At 56.9% G+C, this 22,513-nt stretch overlaps 3 protein-coding genes and 1 long non-coding RNA gene across 12 annotated transcripts in view; 2 read left to right on the top strand and 2 right to left on the bottom strand.

Annotated features, from left to right (window-relative positions):
• Positions 1-6,599, top strand: part of SLC38A10 (solute carrier family 38 member 10) — a 50,625-nt gene extending 44,026 nt beyond the window's left edge. For 2 of the 6 annotated variants that reach the window (XM_084751418.1, XM_084751414.1), the window contains 3 exons: positions 988-1,011; positions 4,477-4,653; positions 5,012-6,599. In XM_084751418.1, the coding sequence (XP_084607544.1) occupies positions 988-1,011; positions 4,477-4,653; positions 5,012-6,090 (1,280 nt within the window). In that variant the 3' untranslated portion in view covers positions 6,091-6,599. Of the gene's footprint in view, positions 1-59; positions 451-987; positions 1,012-4,476; positions 4,654-5,011 lie in introns of those variants that run through there. The other 4 variants (XM_084751415.1, XM_084751417.1, XM_084751416.1 and 1 more) reach the window with 4 other exon arrangements.
• Positions 1,524-3,134, bottom strand: LOC311580143. Its single transcript, XR_014773380.1, has 3 exons — positions 2,918-3,134; positions 2,086-2,137; positions 1,524-2,034 (listed from the first exon to the last, which is right to left on the bottom strand). It is a non-coding gene; the product is annotated as an uncharacterized lncRNA (long non-coding RNA).
• Positions 6,600-10,926: 4,327 nt separating the features above from the next.
• Positions 10,927-12,883, bottom strand: NDUFAF8 (NADH:ubiquinone oxidoreductase complex assembly factor 8). The gene is made up of 3 exons (XM_084751431.1): positions 12,785-12,883; positions 12,576-12,686; positions 10,927-11,156 (listed from the first exon to the last, which is right to left on the bottom strand). Exons 1-3 carry the CDS (start codon positions 12,866-12,868, stop codon positions 11,127-11,129), a joined length of 225 nt encoding a protein of 74 aa, XP_084607557.1. The 5' UTR covers positions 12,869-12,883; the 3' UTR covers positions 10,927-11,126.
• Positions 12,857-21,540, top strand: TEPSIN (TEPSIN adaptor related protein complex 4 accessory protein). Of its 4 annotated transcripts, none has more exons than XM_084751430.1 (13): positions 12,857-13,238; positions 14,408-14,480; positions 14,812-14,903; positions 15,023-15,116; positions 15,820-15,887; positions 16,067-16,142; positions 16,255-16,326; positions 17,069-17,272; positions 17,524-17,689; positions 17,850-17,963; positions 18,055-18,133; positions 19,117-19,251; positions 20,107-21,540. In XM_084751430.1, the coding sequence occupies exons 1-13, from the start codon at positions 12,867-12,869 to the stop codon at positions 20,596-20,598; spliced, it is 2,037 nt and encodes a 678-aa protein (XP_084607556.1). In that variant the 5' UTR covers positions 12,857-12,866; the 3' UTR covers positions 20,599-21,540. The 4 variants fall into 4 exon arrangements, with proteins under 4 accessions (XP_084607556.1, XP_084607554.1, XP_084607555.1 ...); XM_084751428.1 differs by having other exon boundaries at positions 14,999-15,116; XM_084751429.1 differs by having other exon boundaries at positions 14,806-14,903.
• Positions 21,541-22,513: the final 973 nt, after the last annotated feature.

The raw sequence follows: 22,513 nt of genomic DNA, 5'->3' as shown, positions 1-22,513 counted from the left end.
TTAATTGCCATTTTAATTTTATCTTAAAGCAAGTATGTTTATATTTCCACCACTTAAAGGCTGGACGGAGGCCTCGGTGCGCAGGTGCGAAGGGACAGCTCTGTGTGCAGGTGTGAAGACTCCCTTGAAGGCCTTAGGTGGATCCATCTGTGCACTAGTCGGGCGGGGTGGCGCTGGTGGTCAGCAGCTTACCCTGTGGCCTGCCCTGGCACTTAAAGCTCACGGGGGTTGACTTGCCCAGAGTTCTCCAACCTTTCATGTCCATTTTGAATTCTTTTTCTTGTTTGTTTGTTTGTTTTTTCAAGAGACAGGGTCTCTCTGTGTAGCCCTGGCTGTCCTGGACTCGCTCTGTAGACCAGGCTGACCTTGAACTCACAGCGATCCGCCTGCCTCTGCCTTCCAAGTGCTGGGATTACAGGCATGCGTCACCACGCTCGGCCTATTTTTACTTTTTATCGTCGTGTGTTTCGTGGGAGGCAGTGGTGGCCTTCCCAGGAGGTCTCCAGCTGCACCCCCACCTGGTCTGACCCCGGTGCTTTGTACGGGAATAGGCAGTGGTCTGCTTGGCTCTCCGGGATCAGACTCCAGCAGTGGCCGTGGGCAGCTCTGAGCTGGGCCTGCCCTGGGTGTTCATGCTCCTCCCCCTCTGCCCCATCCCCCACCCCAAGGGTTAGCTCCTCATGCAGCCCTGAAGGCCAGCCTCAGCAGCTGCCCAGCTACTGCAGCCGACACGCAGGCCTGGGGGGCAGAACCCAGAGGCCCCTTCTGCTTGGTTGGCTCTCACAAGTTGTTTGGGAAACTTTCTGACACTTGTGGGGTTTTGTTTTTTTGCCTCTGGTTTTAGTCTGACTATATTTGTTGGTTCCAGTTTCTCTTATCTGTCACCAAAACATGTTTGATTCTTTGATTGTTTTTCTTTCTGGAGAAGAGACTTTCATGGTTTCCTATTGTGCCTCTCTTCCATATGCCTCTCAATGGGACGGACAGCTGAGATTAAAAAGCTAGTAGCAGGTACGGCTCAGGGCTGTGACGCAAAGGAAGCATGCATGTGGAGGCCTGCGAGTGCCCTGCATGGAGATGTGTCAGTCCCCAGGCGCGGCCCCTCCAGACACAGCACGGCCCCCCAGGTGGGGTCTTTGACACCCCAGCTCCCTCTTCCTCCTCAGCCCCTGGGGCCTTGTCCTTAGAGGACGGCGGAATGGTGTCCTTAAGTAACCTAACCCTGAGCTAGGGACAGGGTTGGGGCTGCATGTTCCTGCTGCTGTGTGTGTGGCCTGCACCCATAGGTCCCACTGTGTCTAGCCTACCTGCTGCTGTGTGTGTGGCCTGCACCCATAGGTCCCACTGTGTCTAACCTACCTGCTGCTGTGTGTGTGGCCTGCACCCATAGGTCCCACTGTGTCTAACCTACCTGCTGCTGTGTGTGTGGCCTGCACCCATAGGTCCCACTGTGTCTAACCTACCTGCTGCTGTGTGTGTGGCCTGCATCCATAGGTCCACTGTGTCTAGTCTACCTGCTGCTGTGTGTGTGGCCTGCACCCATAGGTCCCACTGTGTCTAACCTACCTGCTGCTGTGTGTGTGGCCTGTGTCCATAGGTCCCACTGTGTCTAGCCTACCTGCTGCTGTGTGTGTGGCCTGCACCCATAGGTCCCACTGTGTCTAGCCTACCTGCTGCTGTGTGTGTGGCCTGTGTCCATAGGTCCCACTGTGTCTAACCTACCTGCTGCTGTGTGTGTGGCCTGCACCCATAGGTCCCACTGTGTCTAGCCTACCTGCTGCTGTGTGTGTGGCCTGTGTCCATAGGTCCCACTGTGTCTAACCTACCTGCTGCTGTGTGTGTGGCCTGTGTCCATAGGTCCCACTGTGTCTAGTCTACCTGCTGCTGTGTGTGTGGCCTGCACCCATAGGTCCCACTGTGTCTAGTCTACCTGCTGCTGTGTGTGTGGCCTGCGTCCATAGGTCCCACTGTGTCTAACCTACCTGCTGCTGTGTGTGTGGCCTGCACCCATAGGTCCCACTGTGTCTAATCTACCTGCTGCTGTGTGTGTGGCCTGCACCCATAGGTCCACTGTGTCTAGTCTACCTGCTGCTGTGTGTGTGGCCTGTGTCCATAGGTCCCACTGTGTCTAGTCTACCTGCTGCTGTGTGTGTGGCCTGCACCCATAGGTCCCACTGTGTCTAGTCTACCTGCTGCTGTGTGTGTGGCCTGCACCCATAGGTCCCACTGTGTCTAGCCTACCTGCTGCTGTGTGTGTGGCCTGTGTCCATAGGTCCCACTGTGTCTAGCCTACCTGCTGCTGTGTGTGTGGCCTGCACCCATAGGTCCCACTGTGTCTAACCTACCTGCTGCTGTGTGTGTGGCCTGCACCCATAGGTCCCACTGTGTCTAGTCTACCTGCTGCTGTGTGTGTGGCCTGCACCCATAGGTCCCACTGTGTCTAGTCTACCTGCTGCTGTGTGTGTGGCCTGCACCCATAGGTCCCACTGTGTCTAGTCTACCTGCTGCTGTGTGTGTGGCCTGCACCCATAGGTCCCACTGTGTCTAACCTACCTGCTGCTGTGTGTGTGGCCTACACCCATAGGTCCCACTGTGTCTAGTCTACCTGCTGCTGTGTGTGTGGCCTGCACCCATAGGTCCCACTGTGTCTAACCTACCTGCTGCTGTGTGTGTGGCCTGCACCCATAGGTCCCACTGTGTCTAACCTACCTGCTGCTGTGTGTGTGGCCTGCACCCATAGGTCCCACTGTGTCTAGTCTACCTGCTGCTGTGTGTGTGGCCTGCGTCCATAGGTCCCACTGTGTCTAGTCTACCTGCTGCTGTGTGTGTGGCCTGCGTCCATAGGTCCCACTGTGTCTAACCTACCTGCTGCTGTGTGTGTGGCCTGCACCCATAGGTCCCACTGTGTCTAGTCTACCTGCTGCTGTGTGTGTGGCCTGTGTCCATAGGTCCCACTGTGTTTAGTGTGGGGGTTTCCACCCTATGTGCACACCTGTCTCTGGTAGGTTCTGGCTTAGAAAAGCCAGTCACCATGCGGTTTCACATTTGCCGCATGAGGCTTCCAGCTGGACACTGTACCTTTCTTTTTCTCCCAGAACCAACTCATGGCTAGTCTGCTAAAGAGTACATGAGGCTTAGGCCTGCTCTTTTTTTTTTTGTTTTTTTTTTTTGTTTTTTTTTCGAGACAGGGTTTCTCTATGTATCCTAGGCTGTCCTGGACTCACTTTTGTAGGCCTGCTCTTTTAGAGCCCTGTTCTTAGTGTAACTGTGTCTTTATACAACTGGTAGCTCTGTGGTTGTGCAGTCAGGGTGAGGTGTGGCCGGTGGGGACATTGCTTTGAGCCCTGTGTTGTGAGGCCTTTCCTTCCCAAGCCACTGAAGTCAACTCTGTTCTCTTCATGGCGGGCCCCCAGCATTCTCTCCTTGGTCCAACCTGCCTTTCTTTTCTTGCACTGGCCACTGAGGGATCTGGGGGAGCCCTAGGGTGTGTTCATAACTGCTTCAGCTAGTTACTGGAGTGGAGCCTGTGAGTGTGTGCCCTACACCTTGGAGCTGAGAAGCCCTGGCTGGCCTCCAACTCACAGAGATCTGCTTGCCTATATCTTTTGTGTGCTACAGTTAAAGGCATGCTCCCTCCCCACCCCACACAAGATGTTTTTATGCTCTGATACCTAGTCCCTAACCCATCAACTTCTGAAGATGCCTAATTCAAAAGTGTTATGAGTTGTGAAAATTAACCTGCCCTGGCTGCTTGCTTCAGATAACTGGTCCAGTGCTGCAGTGAAAAGCAAGCCAGCCCTTGCTGCACTTGTGGGTGGCCACCAGTATTGCGTGGATAGGACACAGCAAATTTGAACAGGCAGGTCTTCATCTTTCCCGTGCTGTTCCTGTCTCTTCCCCTCCGTTGATGAGATGGAGCTCCCTCGCTCCCTGGGGCCTCCCACATGTCCAGGCCACACAGACAGCTTCTCATGCTCCACAGACTCTTGTTTTTAAGATTCTCTTCATCTCAGAAGACATTTTTTTAAAATAGTAAAACTTTTTTTTAAAGACCTGTAGGTTTTATTTTCTCTTGTGTTAGTTAGTTAGTTAGTTAGAGCAACTGTGAGAGGTAGTAAGTAAGTACCCAATTCAGAGAACCTACAACTAACTTTCTGGTACATTCCTTCTCAGATTTTATCTGGACATGAATTTTCATCCAGCGACAGACAGGGATGTGGGCTGTGCCAGTGTATCTGATCCACTGAGGGGGGAGGAGAAGCAGGCTGGACCGCTGCTGGCCAGGGAGCTGTCCTTGGGGCTCGCGGCTAGGGCTGTGGTTAAGTGCTCCACTGCTGTGCCAGTGGGATTGGGGTGACACAGATGGTGTGGCTGATAGGGCACGGCAGGCCCGGTTCCCCACAGTCACTGTCTGCAGTGTGAGGCCAGCAGTCCCACAGGTGTGTGGCGTGCACTGACTGCGTGTCTCCCCACCAGAAGCTGGGAGGGCAGAGATGCTGGACCATGCCGTGCTGCTGCAGGTGATCAAAGAGCAGCAGGTGCAGCAGAAGCGCCTCCTGGACCAGCAGGAGAAGCTGCTCCAGGTGATCGAGGAGCAGCACAAGGAGATCCGGCAGCAGCGGCAGGAGGACGAGGAGGACAGGCCTAAGCCTGGTAGGTAGGGCCCAGCCCCAGGGAGCAGGCAGCCAGCCAGGCTGGGGTCTCAGCCTGAGGTGTGGAAGGAGCAACTCTCGCTTATAGGCTTATGTAGTTTTAGTATGCATGTGTCTGTGTGTGGAGGGGAGAAGAGGGTGTCAGATCCTTTAGACCTGGAGTTACAGACCGTTGTGAGCTGCTGGATTAGGTGCTGGGATCGTAGCTCTGGCTCTGCAAGAACAGCAAGCATTCTTAACTGTCAAGCTATCTCTCCAGCTCTCAAGAATCGTAGCTGCTTTAAATTTTCTTTTCAGTCAGCACATCAGCAGTGTGTGTTCATGTCTCTGGCTAAACTGACACTCACCTTCCTTTGCAGCTGACATGCAGCCAGAGCCCGGGGCGGCTGCACTCAGAGGACAGGAGGTGGCCCTGGATGAACATGCTGGGGAGACACTGGAAGATGACCCTTCACAGCCTTTGAACCCTGTGCTTGGAGCTCCCAGGGGTCGCCCTGCTCCATCCCAAGAGATGGGCCAGCACTCCCTGGGGGAAGCCAGGGTGGTGCCAGGCAGAGACCTTGCTGACCTTCCTGCTGGTGTCTCTAATACGAAGCCCCAGGGGGCCCCAACAAAGCTGAGAGAAGATCAGAAAGGTGCTGTGCTCAATGTTGGAGCTGGTGCTGTGAGGGAGCTGGTCCCAGGGGACTTGGGACCAGTGCCCAAGCCAGACCCTGCTGGGGAACCCAAGAACACAGAGAAGCAGCGTGCAGAGGCAGTCGCCAGGCAGCACCAAGCTGTCCTTGGTGGCGGTTCCCAGGAGAGGAAGGAAACTGAAAGGGAAGCAATGGCCCCTGGTGCTGATACACGAAAAGAGGCTGCCCAGCCCTTGGCAGGGGCGGAAGCTCAGGACTCTCACACAAAATCCAGGCGATCTGGACCCACCATGCTCCCACCCAGTAGGCCAGCAGGTGTAGGCTCTCAGCCCCGGGCCAGGCTTCAGCAAGAACTCCAGGACGACTTTGACAAAGGTCGGGGTTCTCACCTCGAGGTAAGAAGTGAGGCTCCCCGAGGGGTTCACATACCTGCTGAGGAGCAGCCCAGGGGAAAGGGGGGTGCTGCCATCCAGGAGGCAAAGCAGAGGCCAGATCCTAACTCTGGGCCCAGACTAGCTGTGCCTGAGGGTCAGAAGCCAGAGAACGCTAAACCCAACCGAGACCTAAAAGTGCAGGCTGGCTCTGACCTCCGGAGGAGACGGCGGGACCTTGCCTCGCATCCCGAGAAGGAGCCGGCCCCCAAGGATGGGGTCATCATTAGCTTTAACTCCCTGCCCGACGTACAAGTGAACGACCTGCGCAGCGCTCTGGACACCCAGCTCCGCCAGGCTGCGGGGGCCGCCCTGCAAGTGGTCCACAGCCGGCAGATCAGGCAGCTGCCTGGAGGTGGAGAGGAGGCCTGAGAACCCGCTGTCCAATGTCAGGCACAGCTGACGTGCTCTGGTGGAACCGCTGCTGGAGGCCACATTCTCATGTGATGAGTCGTGAAAGTCTGACCTACCACCCCACCCTAGACACCCTGTCACCCCAAGGCTATGCCAAAGCACTCACTAGTCCAAGTATGGTCTGGGCCTTGAGCCAGCCCAGGAACGGCAGTGCTTAGGTTCCACGCTGATGCTGCACGGGGGCAGCTCGTCTGTTCAGACCCATGGTGCAGCCAGTGGCAGCTCTGACAGGGCAGACAGCTGCAAAGTTGCCAGTCTTCATCTAACCTGTGTCAGCTGGCCACTCTGATGGATGTGTCCTGTGTTCTCCACGGTGTGGGAAGTGGGAAAGCTGCAACAGCATCTGTCTGCCCTGGGGTGGGGATGACTTGACCTGGGCCAGGGAAGGAGGTAATGGCTCTCCTGGTTTCCCGTCGTCCACATTCTTTGAAATTGATTATGGAACAAAAAATAAAATGTCGCTAACATCTAGTGAGTCAAGTTGGTTTACCTAAAGGAAAACCCACCAATTCATGGCTGATACCAGACAGGGCTCAAGGTCATGGGGTCCGTTCATTCCCCAGTCATCGTTAGCTGAGTGGAGCTGGGGGCCCCACAGGCAGCTTAGCTCCCTGTGCCAAGCTGATCCCCTTTGTAGGAAGCACAGGCTGGCCACAGGGTAGGCTTTGAGATGTTTTATCTGTTCTGCATCTGCTCAGAGGGTGGAGCTGCTGTCTGGCCAGTGGTACAGTCAGGGCCGTGTTCCTGGGAGTCCGAGCAGGAAGACATAATCCTGTTGTCTTTGAGTAGAGGATGGTCTTTATTTTCTCACTCTCCAGCCCTGTGAGGCACTTGTGAGGCTGAGGGACAAGAACCTGGTTTGTCCCCGAGCCCTGCCATGAACCTCAGTGGGTCATATGTGGCCTTGGCCACACCTCAGTGTGTGCTCTCTGTACCTCTTGAAATATACTATAATTTTTAAAGTTTAGATTTATTTATGCACATGAGTGCTTTACCAGTCTCTGCACCAGATGCATGAAGTGTGCCCTTGGAGGTCAGAAGAGGGTGGCAGATACCCTGGAGCAGGAGCTGTGGATAATCGTGAGCCACCATAGCAGTCCTGGGAACCAAACCTGGGTTCTCTGTGAGAATAAATGCCCCAAAACACTGAACCATCTCTCAAGCCCTTGTCATAAGTTTTTTGTTTTGTTTTCTTAATGAGACAGGGTTTGTCTGTGTAGCCCTGGCTGTCCTGGACTCACTTTGTAGACCAGGCTGGCCTCAAACTCACAGAGATCCGCCTGCCTCTGCCTCCCAAGTGCTGGTGTGTGCCATCATGCCCGGCTCCTTGTCACAATTTTTAATTAATTAATTAAATTTGGTTTTTCAAGACAGGGCTTCTCTGTGTAGCCTTGGCTGTCCTAGATTCACTTTGTAGACCAGGCTGGCCTCAAACTCAGATATCCTCCTGCCTCTGCCTGCTGGAATTAAAGGCATACGCCACGCCAGGCCCAATAATTTTTACAGATGATGTTGGATAGCTAGCTTGAAAACCCAGAGAGTGACAGTGCTGCAAACTTCACAGGCCCTCTGTGACTGTTGCTAACCCAAGGAGCTAGGCAGGACCAAGTGTGGCTCACGCCGAAGGGGTGGTGCGCCAGTGAAGGGGTGCACCAGTGAAGGGGTGGTGTACCAGTGAAGGGGTGCACCAGTGAAGGGGTGGTGTGCCAGTGAAGGGGTGCACCAGTGAAGGGGTGGTGTGCCAGTGAAGGGGTGCACCAGTGAAGGGGTGGTGTACCAGTGAAGGGGTGCACCAGTGAAGGGGTGGTGTACCAGTGAAGGGGTGCACCAGTGAAGGGGTGGTGTGCCAGTGAAGGGGTGCACCAGTGAAGGGGTGGTGCGCCAGTGAAGGGGTGCACCAGTGAAGGGGTGGTGTGCCAGTGAAGGGGTGTGCCAGTGAAGGGGTGGTGCGCCAGTGAAGGGGTGCGCCAGTGAAGGGGTGGTGTGCCAGTGAAGGGGTGGTGTGCCAGTGAAGGGGTGCACCAGTGAAGGGGTGCACCAGTGAAGGGGTGGTGTGCCAGTGAAGGGGTGCACCAGTGAAGGGGTGGCGCGCCAGTGAAGGGGTGGCGCGCCAGTGAAGGGGTGGCGCGCCAGTGAAGGGGTGGCGCGCCAGTGAAGGGGTGGCGCGCCAGTGAAGGGGTGGCGTGCCAGTGAAGGGGTGGTGTGCCAGTGAAGGGCAGGTCATAGGCTTCTTCCCATGGCTTCTGGGTAAAAACAGATCCAAATACACCATTGTTTGGTGTGAGATGCCACTGGCCATCCTCTCGGACTAGGACTCTTGTCACCCTGCTGTCACTGGGCTTCTCACATTCTCACAGCTCAACAGCCCTGAGTGTGTCCGCCCCCCCCCCCCTGGTTTTCTTCCCTGAGGCCATTCTGGCCTCCTGGCCTGAGAACAGTCAACTGTCCTACAGTGAGCAGGGCTGTCCTTGTCCCCAGCTCTTCCTCCAGGCCACCCACAGCCTTCAGGTAAGGGCACTTCTTCCTTTAGATACAGACCTATGTGTTGCTGCTTAATTGCAGAAGCACTGAAGCAGACAGAACCCCCCGCTGGGTCCTGTAAAGGCCGGGGTGCCAGCTACTGCCTTTAGTGGGTGTGGGGTCAGGCCTGCCTGGAACAGGCTGCTGGGATGTGGCACCTGTACAGGATGGTGCTGCAGAACAGGTAGGCACGCGACCAGGCCAGGATGCATGCTTCTGTTCCCAGGGCAACGGAGTGGGGCGGAAACACAAAGGAGCTCAAGCTCTCAAAAAAACAGATGGCTGGAGTGGTGTAGGGTGGGGCTGCACGCCTTCAGTCCCGGCACTCAGGAGGCAGAGGCAACCTTCGTCCTGTGTTCGCTGGCCCAGTGAAGATTCAGCAGGAGGCCCTGACAGTCCTGAGCCCTGACTGTTAACCTCTGGGCTCCCAGGCTGTGAAGACTACATTGCTTTCTTTATGAACCCTCTAGTCTCAGTATCTGCTCCAGCAGCCTCACAGTCGACGGCACGCTTCAACAGTCAGTGCTATGAGGCTGACAGCCACAGCGACCGTCTGTCTGTAGGCGGCGCTCCTGAGCCTGAGTTTGGAGGCCTGAGAATACTGCAGGCGCAAAGGCGGCAGAATGGATTTATTTTGCTCATTCTTAGTACTGTGGTTGCCTGGCCTGTGCGGCGGGTCAGCACTTCACAGCATATGGTAGAGGTTTCCCATGTCCTGTTGGACAGGAACTGGGGATCAGCACAAGCTTCAGAAGCATGGCAGCAATGACCTACTTGCTGAAGTTTCTAGAACCTCCCAAAAGCACACCACTAGCTGGGGACCGAGACTTCACTAACAGTAGTCCTTGGGAATACGGTGTGTATGTGAGAAGCAAATGGTCGAACCATGACTAGGCAGGGAGGAGGCCTGCAGGCCTGCATCTGTCTGCCACCTCAGGTTAGGGTAGAGGATGACGACACAATGAGAACGTGTTGCCAGACAAGTTTGAGGGAGCTTGAGTTTGGTGGAGCAAAGTTGGAAGTCTTCAGAGAGAAGATGTAAGAAGCTACAGTCAGTGCGCTTTCCTGACAACTTCAAGATGATGGGGCAGGTTGGCGGGGAGGCTGGTCTCGGGCTGCGAGCGCAGAACGTGGGTAAAACCCGTAGGTAGAGCTGCTGACTTGTGGAGAATGATGCGTAATCCCTGGGAGTCGCTCGCTCCGCTGCCGTGGCAGCAGCAGGAGAGGTGGCCTGCCCAGAGTAAGGTCCCTTTAGCTTGGGACAGAAGCACGTGTTGCTCTTGCAGCAGCAGGAGAGGTGGCCTGCCCAGAGAAGGTCCCTTTAGCTTGGGACAGAAGCACGTGTTGCTCTTGCAGAGGGCACTGGTTTTGAGTCCCAGCACCCACACGGCAGCTCACAACCATCTTTACCTCTAGTTCCAGGGGATCCAGTGCCTTTGGGCCTGCTTGGCCACCAGGCACACACAGAGAGCACACACACACATGTAGCTACACTATCCGTACACACTGAATAAATCCCAAACTAAAAAGCATGGGTTTTCTCACCCAGGTAAGGCAGGCCAGTTCCACAGTAGCTGTTAGATGCCCTTGCTTTGAAATTTTGTAAAGCTCTTTATGTAAAGAGGAAGGAAAGAAGGCAGGCCAGGAGCCATCACCCTTGACAGGATGCAGGGATGGCTGTCCCCTCACTCGAGGTCCCAAGGAGACCCTCCTTGTTGACTTTTGTCCAGAAAAGCCCAATTCCTGGACAGCCGTCTATAGGGCATTGCTTATCCTGTGGGTTCTCTCCCGTGTGCTGTTGCTGTGTTTTTCTCTGGTGTGCCCTTCTCATAAGCAGTCAGATCGAGGCCTGGGTGCCAGACCTAGACTACAGACTTTTGGTGAGAAGAGTAGGGCTTTTTGTTTTAAGATTTAATTTTATATGTTTTGCCTACATGTATGTGTGTGTACCACATGTGGGCCTGGTTCCTGCAGAGGCCAGAAGAGGGTGTTGGACACCCTGGAACTGGAGTTAAAGATAGTGTGAGCTGCCATATAGATGCTGGCGGCTGAACCTGGGTCCTCTAAACGACAAACAAGCGCTCTTAACTGTTGAATGTCTCTCCAGCCCTTGGTGAGAAGTTTTAAATGAGGGCCCTGCGGCAGAGTTCTATGGCCCAGACCTTGGGGTGGGGTGGGCTGGGGTTGGGGTGTAGGTATGCTCTGGATATCTTGTCCTGGGGAGACCAATTCCTTACACCATGCTCTGTGTATGAAGTCTGAGCCTGTGCCAGATTAAATAACCACCATCGCTCTTTATGTTACAGTTGTGACCAAATCCAGAGCCTCATGCACACTGCTGGTAAACAGACCCTGCCCCCGCCCAGGCTCAAGCTGAGAAGAACCATAAAACACCAGATCTTCGCTGCCCACACCTTCTGTCAGTCCCCAAAGCTCCTCCTGTGCCATCGGCGAGGCCCCGTGCCCACAGCCCCCTAGGAGCCTCCCGTCATGGTCTTCTTGGCCTGAAAGAAAAAGCGTTTGTTTATTCCCATGTTAGAGATGGCTTAAAAGCCACATCCAATGCCACAGTCCCCAAAGGCTTTAAGGCCTGAAGTGTGTACGTGGGTGTGTGCACTGGGTCCCTGCCTGAGGCCACCTAATACTGTGACTGGGTGCAGGTGCTACTAGGTGCAGGGCAGGGTCAGAGGGGCAGTCACATGGGATGCAGGCAGAGGAGGAGGTGGTGTCAACAGTTTGCCAGCCACACACCACAGAAAGCAGAAACATAAACACTGGGAGTGTGTCCAGGGTCTCAATGACAGCTGCTGGCCACCAACCACAGAGTGAAGGCTTGTCTGGTTGCCTTCCCTGACCAGGGAGGGACACAGGGTTGGAAAGCTGCCAGAAGGCAGGGCTCAAATCAGAAGGGACAAGAAAAGTGCAACACCTGATGACTGGCAGCCTCGGATGGGAAGCTAGCCAAAGGCTGAGAGGTAAGGCCGGGCTGGAGTAAACTCAAGGACCAGTTGCCTCTCCCACACACTGCTTTCTGCCTAAGGCTATTGTGGAACACTGATTTACTTTATCCATCTATGTTTTTAAAGTTTTTTGAGACAGAGTTTCTCCGTGTTATCTTGGCTGTCGTGGACTTGCTTTGTAGACCAGGCTGGCCTCCAACTAACAGCGACACACAGCCGCATCTGCCTCCCAAGTGCTGGGATTAAAGGCGCATGCCACCACGCCCCCTTCACTCTGGCTTTTTTGTGGTTGTTTTGAGACAGGGTTTCTCTGTGTCGCTCTCTGGGTTCTTCACCAACGGCCCTGTCTTTTCTGCATTAGCAGCTTCCGGTAGCACTGGTATGAATCAGCAGCGCCCAGGAGGGGGTCAGGCCAAAGCCTCTATTATCCGGTAGCACCTACCAGTTTTGTTCCAGAACATTCACTATGGTCTGTCCCACCATTTTCAGTATTCCTCCAGGGTTTTACCAACTCAATACTCCCGAGTCTTTAGCCTTTCTCAGTACTGGCTATCTTTACAAGGCTGAAAGTGAGACAGACAGCAACTGACAGGGCCATGGCAAGGCAAAGGCAGAGGGGACTCGGCGTGGAGGGGCCATGGCAAGGCAAAGACAGAGGGGACTCGGCGTGGAGGGGCCACAGGCACAAGCTCAGGCAGGACCAAGGACCTAAGCGGCTGTCGCCGCCTCTTCTGCGCTGCAGTGAGACCCGGCCACGGCCCCGCTGCGCGCGCTCCCAGGTGGCAGGACCGTCCCACGACATCGCACGGGGACTTGGGGGAGGGCTGGGGTCGGTCCGGCCATGCTGCCCGCCCGCCCTCGGCCACAGTGCCAGCGGTTCACGCAAGGCCTCTCCCTCCTGGAGGCTGACTGGCAGAAAAAAGGATGTTCGGCCTCGCCCTGCGGGGGGACGCGCCCACCTACCGCGGCGGCGAAGCAGCTCCGCAGCGCCTCGAACTCGCGCACGCACAGGTCCTTCCTCAGGCGGCCTCCCGGCGCGGTGGAGGCCTGCACGCACTTGCCGTACGCCGAGGCCTGAGGGAAGAAGACCCGACGGTAGTGGGGCCTGTCGCTTCCTTCCTTCCCTCCCCGCTTCCGGCCACCCTCCAGGCCCAGCTCGGCCCGCTCCTTACCTCAGCCCCGCAGGCCGCCAGATGCTCCGGGAAGGCTCGGAGACGGTTCCGCACGCGCCCCCACACCGCTCCGTTGGCGGACATGAGCCGTTCTTCCAGGCCCCCCTGTGGGCGCCGCCATCTTGGCCCCGCCCCCTTCCGGAGTCGACTGCGTGAACATCCGGCACCTCCGCCCGTACTGTTTCCCGGTTGGTCAGAGTCACCTTCCTGTGCTTCTGTAATTGGTACTAGTCCTTGTCCGTCTCTAACTGGGACTTCGGATTGGGTAAGACGCAGATGTTTTCGGCCCCTCCCTCCTTGTGCCCGCCTCCTGCGAGCGATTGGCCGTGGGGGGAGGCGGAGACGCGCACCGATTGGAGGGCCGAAGCCTGGCGGAAGCGGGGCAGGCTGGGAGTTTACCTGGACCATGGCGGCAGCGCCGCCTCTGCGGGACCGCCTGAGCTTCCTACATAGGGTGAGTGAAGTTGGCCGGGTCGCTGACACATGGCGCCCGGGACAGGCTGTCCGGCAGCTGCTGAGGATGAGCGAGCCGGAGGACAAGCCCAAGGGCGGCGGGCGATCTCCGGCGGGGCCCGAGCCGCGCCTCCCGGCTTCACTTCACAAGGAGATCCTGGCTGCTTCATCTCGGGGGCGCAGGAGGCGTGAGGGAGGACGTTGACAGCTGCTGACTTCCCTGGGCTTTCTGACAGGAGCCTGAGGGCACTGGGTGGCCGCAGGGACCTTCCTTAAGGGTTCATGCTCCGGGAGGCCTCTCTCGTAGGGCCGGGACACGTTCTCAAAGTATTAAACTCTGCAGCTCCCTTCCTGCAGATCCCCCTCAAAGGCGCTGAGGACAAATAGCGTGGCCGAGGCCGTGTGGAACCCTGCGCAGTGTCTGCATCCTTGTCTTGTTTGTTTGTTTTTTATTTTGGTTTTTCGAGACAGGGTTTCTCTGTGTAGCCTTTGCTGTCCTGGACTCACTTTGCAGACCAGGCTGGCCTCGGAACTCAGAGATCCGCCTGCCTCTGCCTCCCTGAGTGCTGGGATTAAAGGCTGCGCCACCACGCCCGGCTTGCATCCTTGTCTTAAATCTTCCTAAACCCCATCCTGTTGTCCGGATACTGAGTGATGAGAAATAGGTGTCTCCAGATTTCAACCCAAGAGACGCTATATGCTTTGAGTAACAGGCAGGCCAGTAAATAAGCCAGCGCGATCGATCTTGCGGGTGCGCGACTACATAAAGTTTAAGTGAGCCATTCTCTAGGAACCAGGAAGCCAGTCAGGCAAATCAATTCTGTCCCGTCCGGACGTTACTCAGAAAGGCTGGCACCACACCCGCCCAGCACACACAAGGCTCTGAGGTTCTTGCTGTTGCTGGTTGTTAAGTACGTATGTTTACAATGTCTTTACACGTATGAACGTAAGAGCTGGGCTGAACCCCGTCTTGACCTAGAGAGCCTTCACTGATTTTCCTCTCCTGGGCCACTCCTCCACGCCAGAGCAGAGCCTGTCTGGTCCCGCTTAGGCTTTCTCCTGGGCAGTTTTAGCACCAGTGAGCGCGAGTCTTGCTCCTGTACCCGTTAGTAGTGGCTGGGCCCCACCCTGTGTAAGATGGCGTCTCACCATGGTCCTCACTCCCCTTAGCTCCCCATTCTCCTGAAGGGGACCTCGGACGATGACATCCCGTGTCCGGGCTACCTGTTTGAAGAAATTGCCAGTATCCTTCTGCGCCTTTCTCGTTGGTGAGGCTTAGTGTTCAGTAAACAGTGCTGACCTAACATAGCAGGAAGGGCTGCGGGGGCAAGGGTCGGGTCTTCCGGTATCCCAGGACCACCAACGACTTCTTTTCCCTAGTATCCAGATGTGTGTGGCAGGGGTGCACCTAAAAACCGCAATACCAATGGTGTAGAGACCAGGACACCCTAAACATCCCAAGGCCTGTGGTGGTGGGCCTCGTGGACTGAGGCCTGAGAAGGCCTGTGGTCATGGGAGGGCGAGTTTGTCTCAGCTTGTGTCAGCTTGCTTCTTCCCTAACCCAAATGACTCAGAAATTTCTCACGAGTCGCTGGGCAGCAGCCAGTGCCTGCTGGAGTACCTCCTGAACCGCCTGGACAGTAACTCTGGCCACGTGAAGCTCAAGGTGAGAGTCCCTGAGTGGCGGGCAGGGGTGGGGGTGGGGAGGGGGGCAGGGGCGGCGGGAGGGGCAGTTAGCGTGCTGCCTGTGCTGTGCCACAGCTGCCAGGCCCTGAATCTGCCCAGGTGCTGAAGATCTTGCTTTACCTGTGTGGTCATGGCTCTTCCTCCTTCCTGCTCATCCTCAGAAGAAACTCTGCTCTCATCCAGGAAGCCACAGGTATGGAAAGACACAGGTGTGCCCAGGGAAAGCAGGGGCTGGGGTCGGGAGGCACAGCTCTTGGCTGCTGTGCTTGGGCCCTGACTGGTCCGGGCTTGTATGTGGAAAAGGTGTCTGTGCTGGAGGTACCCACTAAGGATTCTCTGAGGAATGGCTCTTAGCCCTGAAGGATGAGGAGAACAGAATGCATAGGGCTGCTGTGGTGTTGTCCAGTGTGTGAAAAGGCCCTGAGCCAAGGAAAGTTTGGGCATGGCCTGATGGGACATAGGAAAACCTTATTTTCTACGAGGGAGGCTTTTAGCAAAGGGACTTTAGTCCAGGCTGAACTGGCCTGGGAATCAGGGCCTAAGCCACACCTGAAAGGCCTTGCTAGAGAGCTCAGGTCTACCTCAGGCCCTGACAAACCTCAGAAAGGTGGGTTGAGGAGAACAGACCCAAGAAAGCGGGTAGGTAGGCATAGCTCCAGCGTGTGCGGGAGGTCAGGGGTCGCTGGCAGACACAGTGGCTGTCTATCTTGGAGCTGGATGGCCGACTTGCTACTGTGAGTGGTCAAGGGAAAATGTTAAGTGTTAGACCCCGACCCCGCTGAGGAGGCGCCTGGGGGATATCCTGTCTGGGATGGCTGGGTTTTAACGCTTGCTCTGTGGGTAGCAAGCAGTGCCCAGGCTCAGCCTGCCCCGTCTGTCTGTCTTCTGCCCTGCAGCTTTCGCAGGGCCCCCCGATCCTCTTCATGGAAATAGCCTCTACCAGAAAGTGCGGGCAGCTGCGCAGGTGAGCAAGTACAGAGTGTCTGTGTGGGGTACAGAGGACCCAGGTCTCCCCTCCCTGCTGAGCCTTGGCCCCGGGGCCTGCTTAGACAGCTCAGGAGAGGTGTCTAAAGCAGCTGTGCTGGAGGGGTGGGTAGAATAGTAGGCTCAGGTGGGACTCTGAGCTCCCACTTCTTCCTTCAGGACCTGGGTAGCACCTTGTTCTCAGATGCCATGCCACTGCCTTCGTCCCAGCCGCCCCAGGTCCTGCCTCCAGCAGGTATGCCACAGTGGCGACCACCTCAGCCATCAGAGGCTCCCTCTTGTCCTAGATGTCTGTGTCCACGTAGGCAGGGCTGGGGGAGGCCCCCACTGATCCCAGTGTCTTCTAGGCATGGGCGCCCAGGCCAGACCTCACAGTGCTCTCCAGGGCTTCGGCTACACTAAGGAGTGGGGCCGGACAGGTAAGGTGCAGGGCCCTTGCGTAGAGATATGAAGGGATCAGGGCCAGGCCTTGCTGACACCGTTAGCTGTCCCCCAACTGTACCACATGTGGACTCATACCCTCCTGGATGTGCCCCTGTGTTGTGTCCTCTGCCCAGCTGAGAGGAAGGTATGACAGAGTGACAGACAGGGAGGAGACACTAGACTGGGGTCAGCCAGCTATAGTGGCCTCTTGTGCTGCCTGAGAGGCCACGGTCCGGGCCATGACAGGCCCTCGAGGGTCATCTGTGCAGGTTGTGACAGGGTAGCGTGTGTGAGGACTGTGTACCAGACACTTGAAGTTTGCTTAGACGGAGCAAGTGATCTCAGCTGTCCTGGAGGCTGAGATCCAGCTATGTCCTTACTGCTGTGGGGCCTCTGACTGATGCTTTAACCTGCCTTCTTCAGGGAGCTCTTAGGCTCTTAGGCAAGCATGAGCCCATGACACTACTGTGTTTGTACCCCTTGAGTGAAGAGCCAAGGATGTTTCACTTCCCAGGGCAGCCCCCCAGAACATCCATCGAGCAGAACTGCTTGTTGCAGGCCAAGTGTCCATAGCACAGCACTGCCGCTCTGCTCTACCTGCGGCCCACGCCGTTCCTTCCCCAGCTCTGAGCAGGCAGTGACCCTGGCCCTCTCTTGGAGAAGGTGGCCGAAGTCGGGGAGGAGGGCTGAGGTGCTGACATGGCCTCAGCTTGCTGATGCCGCCTCCTCTGTGCACAGGCTCTGCGGGTGAGAGCTTCCTCTCTACGATCCAGAGGGCTGCAGAGGTTGTGGCTAATGCAGTGCGTTCTGGGCCTGAAAACCCCAGCACCCAGGGGCCGTTCCCACGTGGTGACACCTACCAGCCTGCAGTGACGCCCTCAGCTAGCCACACGCTTCCCAACTCCAAGAATCTACTCCCTGGCGCCATCCTGGGGTCCAGAGGTATGGAAGCAAGCGTTGCCACCCTTGGAGTTCCAGGTGGCTCCTTCATGTCATGTGTCAGGGCAGGGAACGGGGCACACACAGGTGTAAAGACAAACTGATGGTGCCCTGGCTGGCAGGAGGCAGGAGGCACTCCCCCATTTTGAATGCTGGAGTTTCTGCACCTGCCCTGTGAGCTCAGAGTCCCTAAGGAGGTGGTGTGAGGCCTTGGAGAGCACTGGGGCCTTGCCTGCCATTCTCCTCTCTTTCAGCCGTGAAACACCAGCCTGGGCAGCCTGCAGGGGGCTGGGATGAGCTGGACAGTGGTCCTAGTTCCCAGAATTCCTCCTGCACCAGCAGCCTGAGCAGGGCCTCAGACTCAGGCAGTCGGTCTGGCAGTGACAGCCACTCTGCTGCCAGCCGAGACCTGGCAGAAAGGTATGTGGGCTAGGTGGCCACCTCTGCGGAGGGGCTGCCAACAGCCTCCCTGACCTCCAGGCCGTACCTTAGCGCAGTGTGGGAGCTTAGGAGATGCTGCCCCACCCACCGACCTGGGACCTCGATGTCCTGACGGGGCCATGTCATTGTGCTTTCCCAGGGCTGAGGCCATGCCCCCAAATGACTGCCAGCTAGAGCTGACGCTAGTGAGAGCTGTGACGCAGGGGCCGCGTGTCTTTCTGAGCCGTGAGGAGACACAGCACTTCATCAAAGAGTGAGCTGCCCACCTGCGCCTGTCCCCTGGGGGAGACGGGAACTGGCTGTGGCCGCCCCCAATTCCTCCCGTATGTCCCTTCCCTGTGCAGGTGTGGACTGCTCAACTGTGAGGCTGTGCTGGAGCTGCTCCTCCGCCAGCTGGTCGGGACCAGTGAGTGCGAGCAGATGGTGAGGCTGTGAGCGTGCTGCATGTGTGAGGGAGCACGTACTGTGGGAGTGAAGTAAGACAGCAGGGTGTCCTTGGCTGATCAGGGTCAGCCTGGGGAGCACGGTGCAGATGGTGAGGGTAAGGTCAGCCTGGGGAGCACGGTGCAGATGGTGAGGGTAAGGTCAGCCTGGGGAGCACAGTGCAGATGGTGGAGGTAAGGTCAGCCTGGGGAGCACAGTGCAGATGGTGGAGGTAGGGTCAGCCTGGGGAGCACGGTGCAGATGGTGGAGGTAGGGTCAGCCTGGGGAGCACAGTGCAGATGGTGGAGGTAGGGTCAGCCTGGGGAGCACGGTGCAGATGGTGGAGGTAGGGTCAGCCTGGGGAGCACGGTGCAGATGGTGGAGGTAGGGTCAGTCTGGGGAGCACGGTGCAGATGGTGGGGATAAGGTCAGCCTGGGGAGCACGGTGCAGATGGTAGGGTAAGGTCAGCCTGGGGAGCACAGTGCAGATGGTGGAGGTAGGGTCAGCCTGGGGAGCACGGTGCAGATGGTGGAGGTAGGGTCAGCCTGGGGAGCACAGTGCAGATGGTGGAGGTAGGGTCAGCCTGGGGAGCACGGTGCAGATGGTGGAGGTAGGGTCAGCCTGGGGAGCACGGTGCAGATGGTGGAGGTAGGGTCAGTCTGGGGAGCACGGTGCAGATGGTGGGGATAAGGTCAGCCTGGGGAGCACGGTGCAGATGGTAGGGTAAGGTCAGCCTGGGGAGCACAGTGCAGATGGTGAGGGTAAGGTCAGCCTGGGGAGCACTGTGTAGATGGTGGGGATAAGGTCAGCCTGGGGAGCACGGTGCAGATGGTGGGGATAAGGTCAGCCTGGGGAGCACAGTGAGGGTAGGGCGTTTAGTTGTCTGCTCCTAGTCCAAGCCAAAGGGTGGGGCCACACACAAGCCTCCTTGTAAGGAGCCTTGAAGCTCTGACTCCCACCCTCCCCTGCTTCTGGCCCACAGAGGGCGCTGTGTGCCATCGCCGCCTTTGGAGGTGCTGATCTCCTGCCGCAGGAGCATGTCCTCCTCCTCTGCAGGCAGCAGCTGCAGGAACTTGGCGCAGGCAACCCTGGACCTGTGACCAACAGAGCCACCAAGGTGAGCACTGGGCCCTGGGAGCAACAGAGCCTGTCTCAGAGCTCACTACCTGGCAGGGGCCCTAGATGGCCTTGGTCAGCACTGTGGGTGCCTTGGCCTCTTCCCAGGTCTGGACACCCACCCACCCACTCACACCGCTTCTGAGCCTGGCTCACAGCCTTGTGTCCTACACACACTCAACCCTCTCCAGAAGGTGGCCTCTGGCGGTCATTCACCTGTACGCCCCTGTGTGTCCCCACCCGCCCCCCCCACCCCCGTGCGTCCCCTCCTCCCGTGTGTACCCCACCCCCCACCCCACCTCCTACCCCACCCCACCCCTGCCAGCTCCCCTCATGCCTGCCCTTCCTGCCTGCCTGGTTGCATTCTTAGCGGCTGCTTTTGATTGCTTGTCTGCCCTGACTGGCCTGGAACTCGCCAGGCCGGGCTCTACTCACAGAAATCCCCCTGCCTCTGTCTCCCGAGTGCTAGCACTAAAGACGAGCACCACATACCTGAGGTTTCCTGTTTTCTCTTGCTGCTAAACTTGCAGTGTCAGCCCAGGTTGGCTGTGCCATTAGCACCTGTTAACTCACTTTTATCACAGCACCAAGTAAGCTTTGGGCGACGTCACAGGCGCATGTGTCCAGAGTGACCAGGTGTATCAGGTCTCCTTGGTCCCGTCAGCTCCCTTGACGCCTGGTTGAAGGTTCTGAGGCTCAGGCTGCCCATCCATCTATTTAGTAGGACTTGTTTCCTGTGTTCTACCATTTCATCCACAGATGACACTGTGTCCCTTCCACTCACAGGAAACGAGCCTTGTCCCTCACTGTTCCCAGCACTAAACAAGACCCCTCACTCCTTCCTGTTCTCCTCCAGATCCTGAGACACTTTGAAGCTTCCTGTGGACAGCAGCTCCCTGCCCTAAAGCCCTGTGCCCAGCCGACCTCTGCAGCTGCCCTTGTGGGCCCAGCCGACCTGCTGACCAGCCCTGTGCCTCCGCCTGCGAGCCAGGTCTTCCTCCAGCCTCTTAGCTCCACCACAGTTGTGCCCAGGAGTCCTGTGCCCATGCCATCCCCAGACACCTTTCCTCCGTCGGCTCTGGAGGGAGCCAGTGAGGTCAGAACCCAATTGACATGTTCTGGTGAACAGGGGACAGGATCTGAGCGGAGCCCAGAGAACACAGACACCCCAAAGGGCAGCTCCAGCCCGAGCATGTGGAGCCCCAACTCTTTGTTTGCTGGCATGGAGCTGGTGGCTTGCCCCCGCCTGCCCTGTCCCAGCTCCCAGGATCTGCAGCCAGGTTTACAGAAGGTGACCACAGAAGCTCCAGTTTCAGAGCCATCAGCATTTGCATTTTTAAACATGTGACTGTCTGGACCCCACTGTACAGTCCCCTCTGGCTCTCATGGAGGCCCCAGGACCTCCTGGCCTCATGGTCACCTCAGTTCCTGAGTGTCTTCAGGCTGTCTTTTTGCTCCCTCTGGCCCCTTCCTTTCACCTAGGAAGGGATACAGCAGTCTCTGAGCCAGGTGAGCCCTGGGTGGACCGCCCACTGCTCAGTCAGTCACTGAAGAGGGCACATGGACCTGACTGCCGACCAGCTAAGATGGAAGTGTGGGAAGTGGGTCAGTGGGTGCCGCAGAAGATGTCTGCACACCCATTGCTTCTTGGAAAGTTGACTCTCTGGCCGTGCCCCTGAAATTGGCTTAGCAGACCTTAGCAGTCTGTCGGTGGCTGGAGACACCTCAGAGGTTCGTACTGTCCATCTGCAGGGCAATGTTTCCCCAGGGCCGTTGGCCCCAGCCTTCCGCCCCATGCTGCTGTCTCTAGGAGGCTGAACGCAGAGGCCAACAGAGGCTACCTCAGTCCTGGCCACCTGTCTCTTTGCTAGGTGCTGGTAATGGTTGTATGGGCTTGAATTCCTATGGTAGCAACTGGCAAACAGCAGGGCTGCAGTGCTGACCTCGGGTGCCCTGGGCAAGCCCTGTCTGCCCGCCCCTCAGACAAGCATTTGTTGAGGACTGGGAACACTGACTTGGTTCATAGCTACGGTTCTGATCTCCTGTCTTCCTCTAGGGAGGTCACAGCAGCAGGGAGCCACAGCCTTCAGGGTAGGGCGCTGAAGGGCGGGGCTTCTCAGCTTCCTCAGCCAAGTGCCCTATGGCCAATTCCAGTGTCAGTGTAGGGCCCAGCTCTGGACTCTCGGCTTGCCACAGCTGTTTTCTGCAGAGCCTAGGAGGGTCTAGTAAGCCTTCCTGTCAAGAGCCTGTGGAGCTGCCACTGCACTTTCCCAATACACATGTTTACACAGCCTGTGCCACTTTGACTGGTTCTTTATTAATCAGGGCACACTTCAAGGACTCCCTTTCCTGCGTAGCACAGATGGTCCTGGAGAGCTTGGGCAAACAGTTCAATGGTACTGCTTTGCCCTCACCAGCTACCAGCCAGGAAGAAAATCTGCACGGAAGCTGTGGTGGCTTCACTACTCACATATGGGCAGTGAACACGGCTGCCGAGGCAGCATGCCCAAAGAGGTGGTGTCCCAAAGGCCACCAGAGTCCACAGTCGAGCTGTGTGAAACGTGCGGCCTTGTGTGTGCCACTACGCCCGGCTTATCCCTTTGATATTTTTATTCCTCTACAAGGCCTTAGCATGCAGCCCTGGATGGACTAGAACACCTTATGTTGACCAGGTTGGCTTCATAGAGAGCCATCTCTCTGCCTCCTGAGTGTGGTATTAGGGGGCACACCGGCACACCTGGTGTTCTAGATTCTTAGGCTGTGGCTCACTTGAAACTTTTGTCTAAGGTATGGGCCAAGGTGTTTTAAATATCTTTTCACACTGACAGCTCCAGCACCATCACTGGAGGCTACCACCTCCCCCTGAACTACTGTGATGCAGAAAACCACCTGACCGAAGGTGTGGCTCAGCAACCTCGGCTTGCCAGCACACGCAGCATGCCAGGTTCTACCTCCAGGATGTGGCCACTGTTGTTGAGCCTATTTGTGTAGATCTATCATTTTCCTTGAGACCTGAACAATACCAGTCTTGGCTAGCACCGCTGTGGTGTGAACTCTGTCCTCGGGACGTGGCATTTCAACTTAAAACCAGCCACAGGAGACTCTCAGTATCAAGCGTGTTGCCGTTCCCTCATAGGAGGGAAGGGATTGCAAGTGACCCCCCCCTTCTGCCCCCATGTCAACAGTTACTAGGGAAAAGGACACTCTTCAGTAGTACACTTGCCACAAGCCTTGCCCTGCTCTGCAGCCCCCAGTGGAAGAGC

This window comes from Acomys minous (assembly GCF_964271855.1).
Source record: "Acomys minous genome assembly, chromosome: 12".
NCBI lineage: Eukaryota > Metazoa > Chordata > Mammalia > Rodentia > Muridae > Acomys > Acomys minous.
This window is presented reverse-complemented; position numbering and strand designations above follow the sequence as displayed.

Bases quoted from the DNA above. Each gene is read 5' to 3' on its own strand.
- NDUFAF8 (XM_084751431.1), bottom strand. From the start codon at position 12,868: ATGTCCGCCAACGGAGCGGTGTGGGGGCGCGTGCGGAACCGTCTCCGA. The intron at 12,687-12,784 runs GTAAGGAGCGGG...TTCTTCCCTCAG, and splicing joins TGGCGGCCTGCGGGGCTGAG to GCCTCGGCGTACGGCAAGTG. The intron at 11,157-12,575 runs GTAGGTGGGCGC...TTTTTCTTTCAG, and splicing joins GGAGCTGCTTCGCCGCCGCG to GCCAAGAAGACCATGACGGG.
- TEPSIN (XM_084751427.1), top strand. From the start codon at position 12,867: ATGAGCCGTTCTTCCAGGCCCCCCTGTGGGCGCCGCCATCTTGGCCCC. The intron at 14,481-14,805 runs GTATCCTTCTGC...CTAACCCAAATG, and splicing joins CCTGTTTGAAGAAATTGCCA to ACTCAGAAATTTCTCACGAG. The intron at 17,690-17,849 runs GTATGTGGGCTA...GTGCTTTCCCAG, and splicing joins AGCCGAGACCTGGCAGAAAG to GGCTGAGGCCATGCCCCCAA.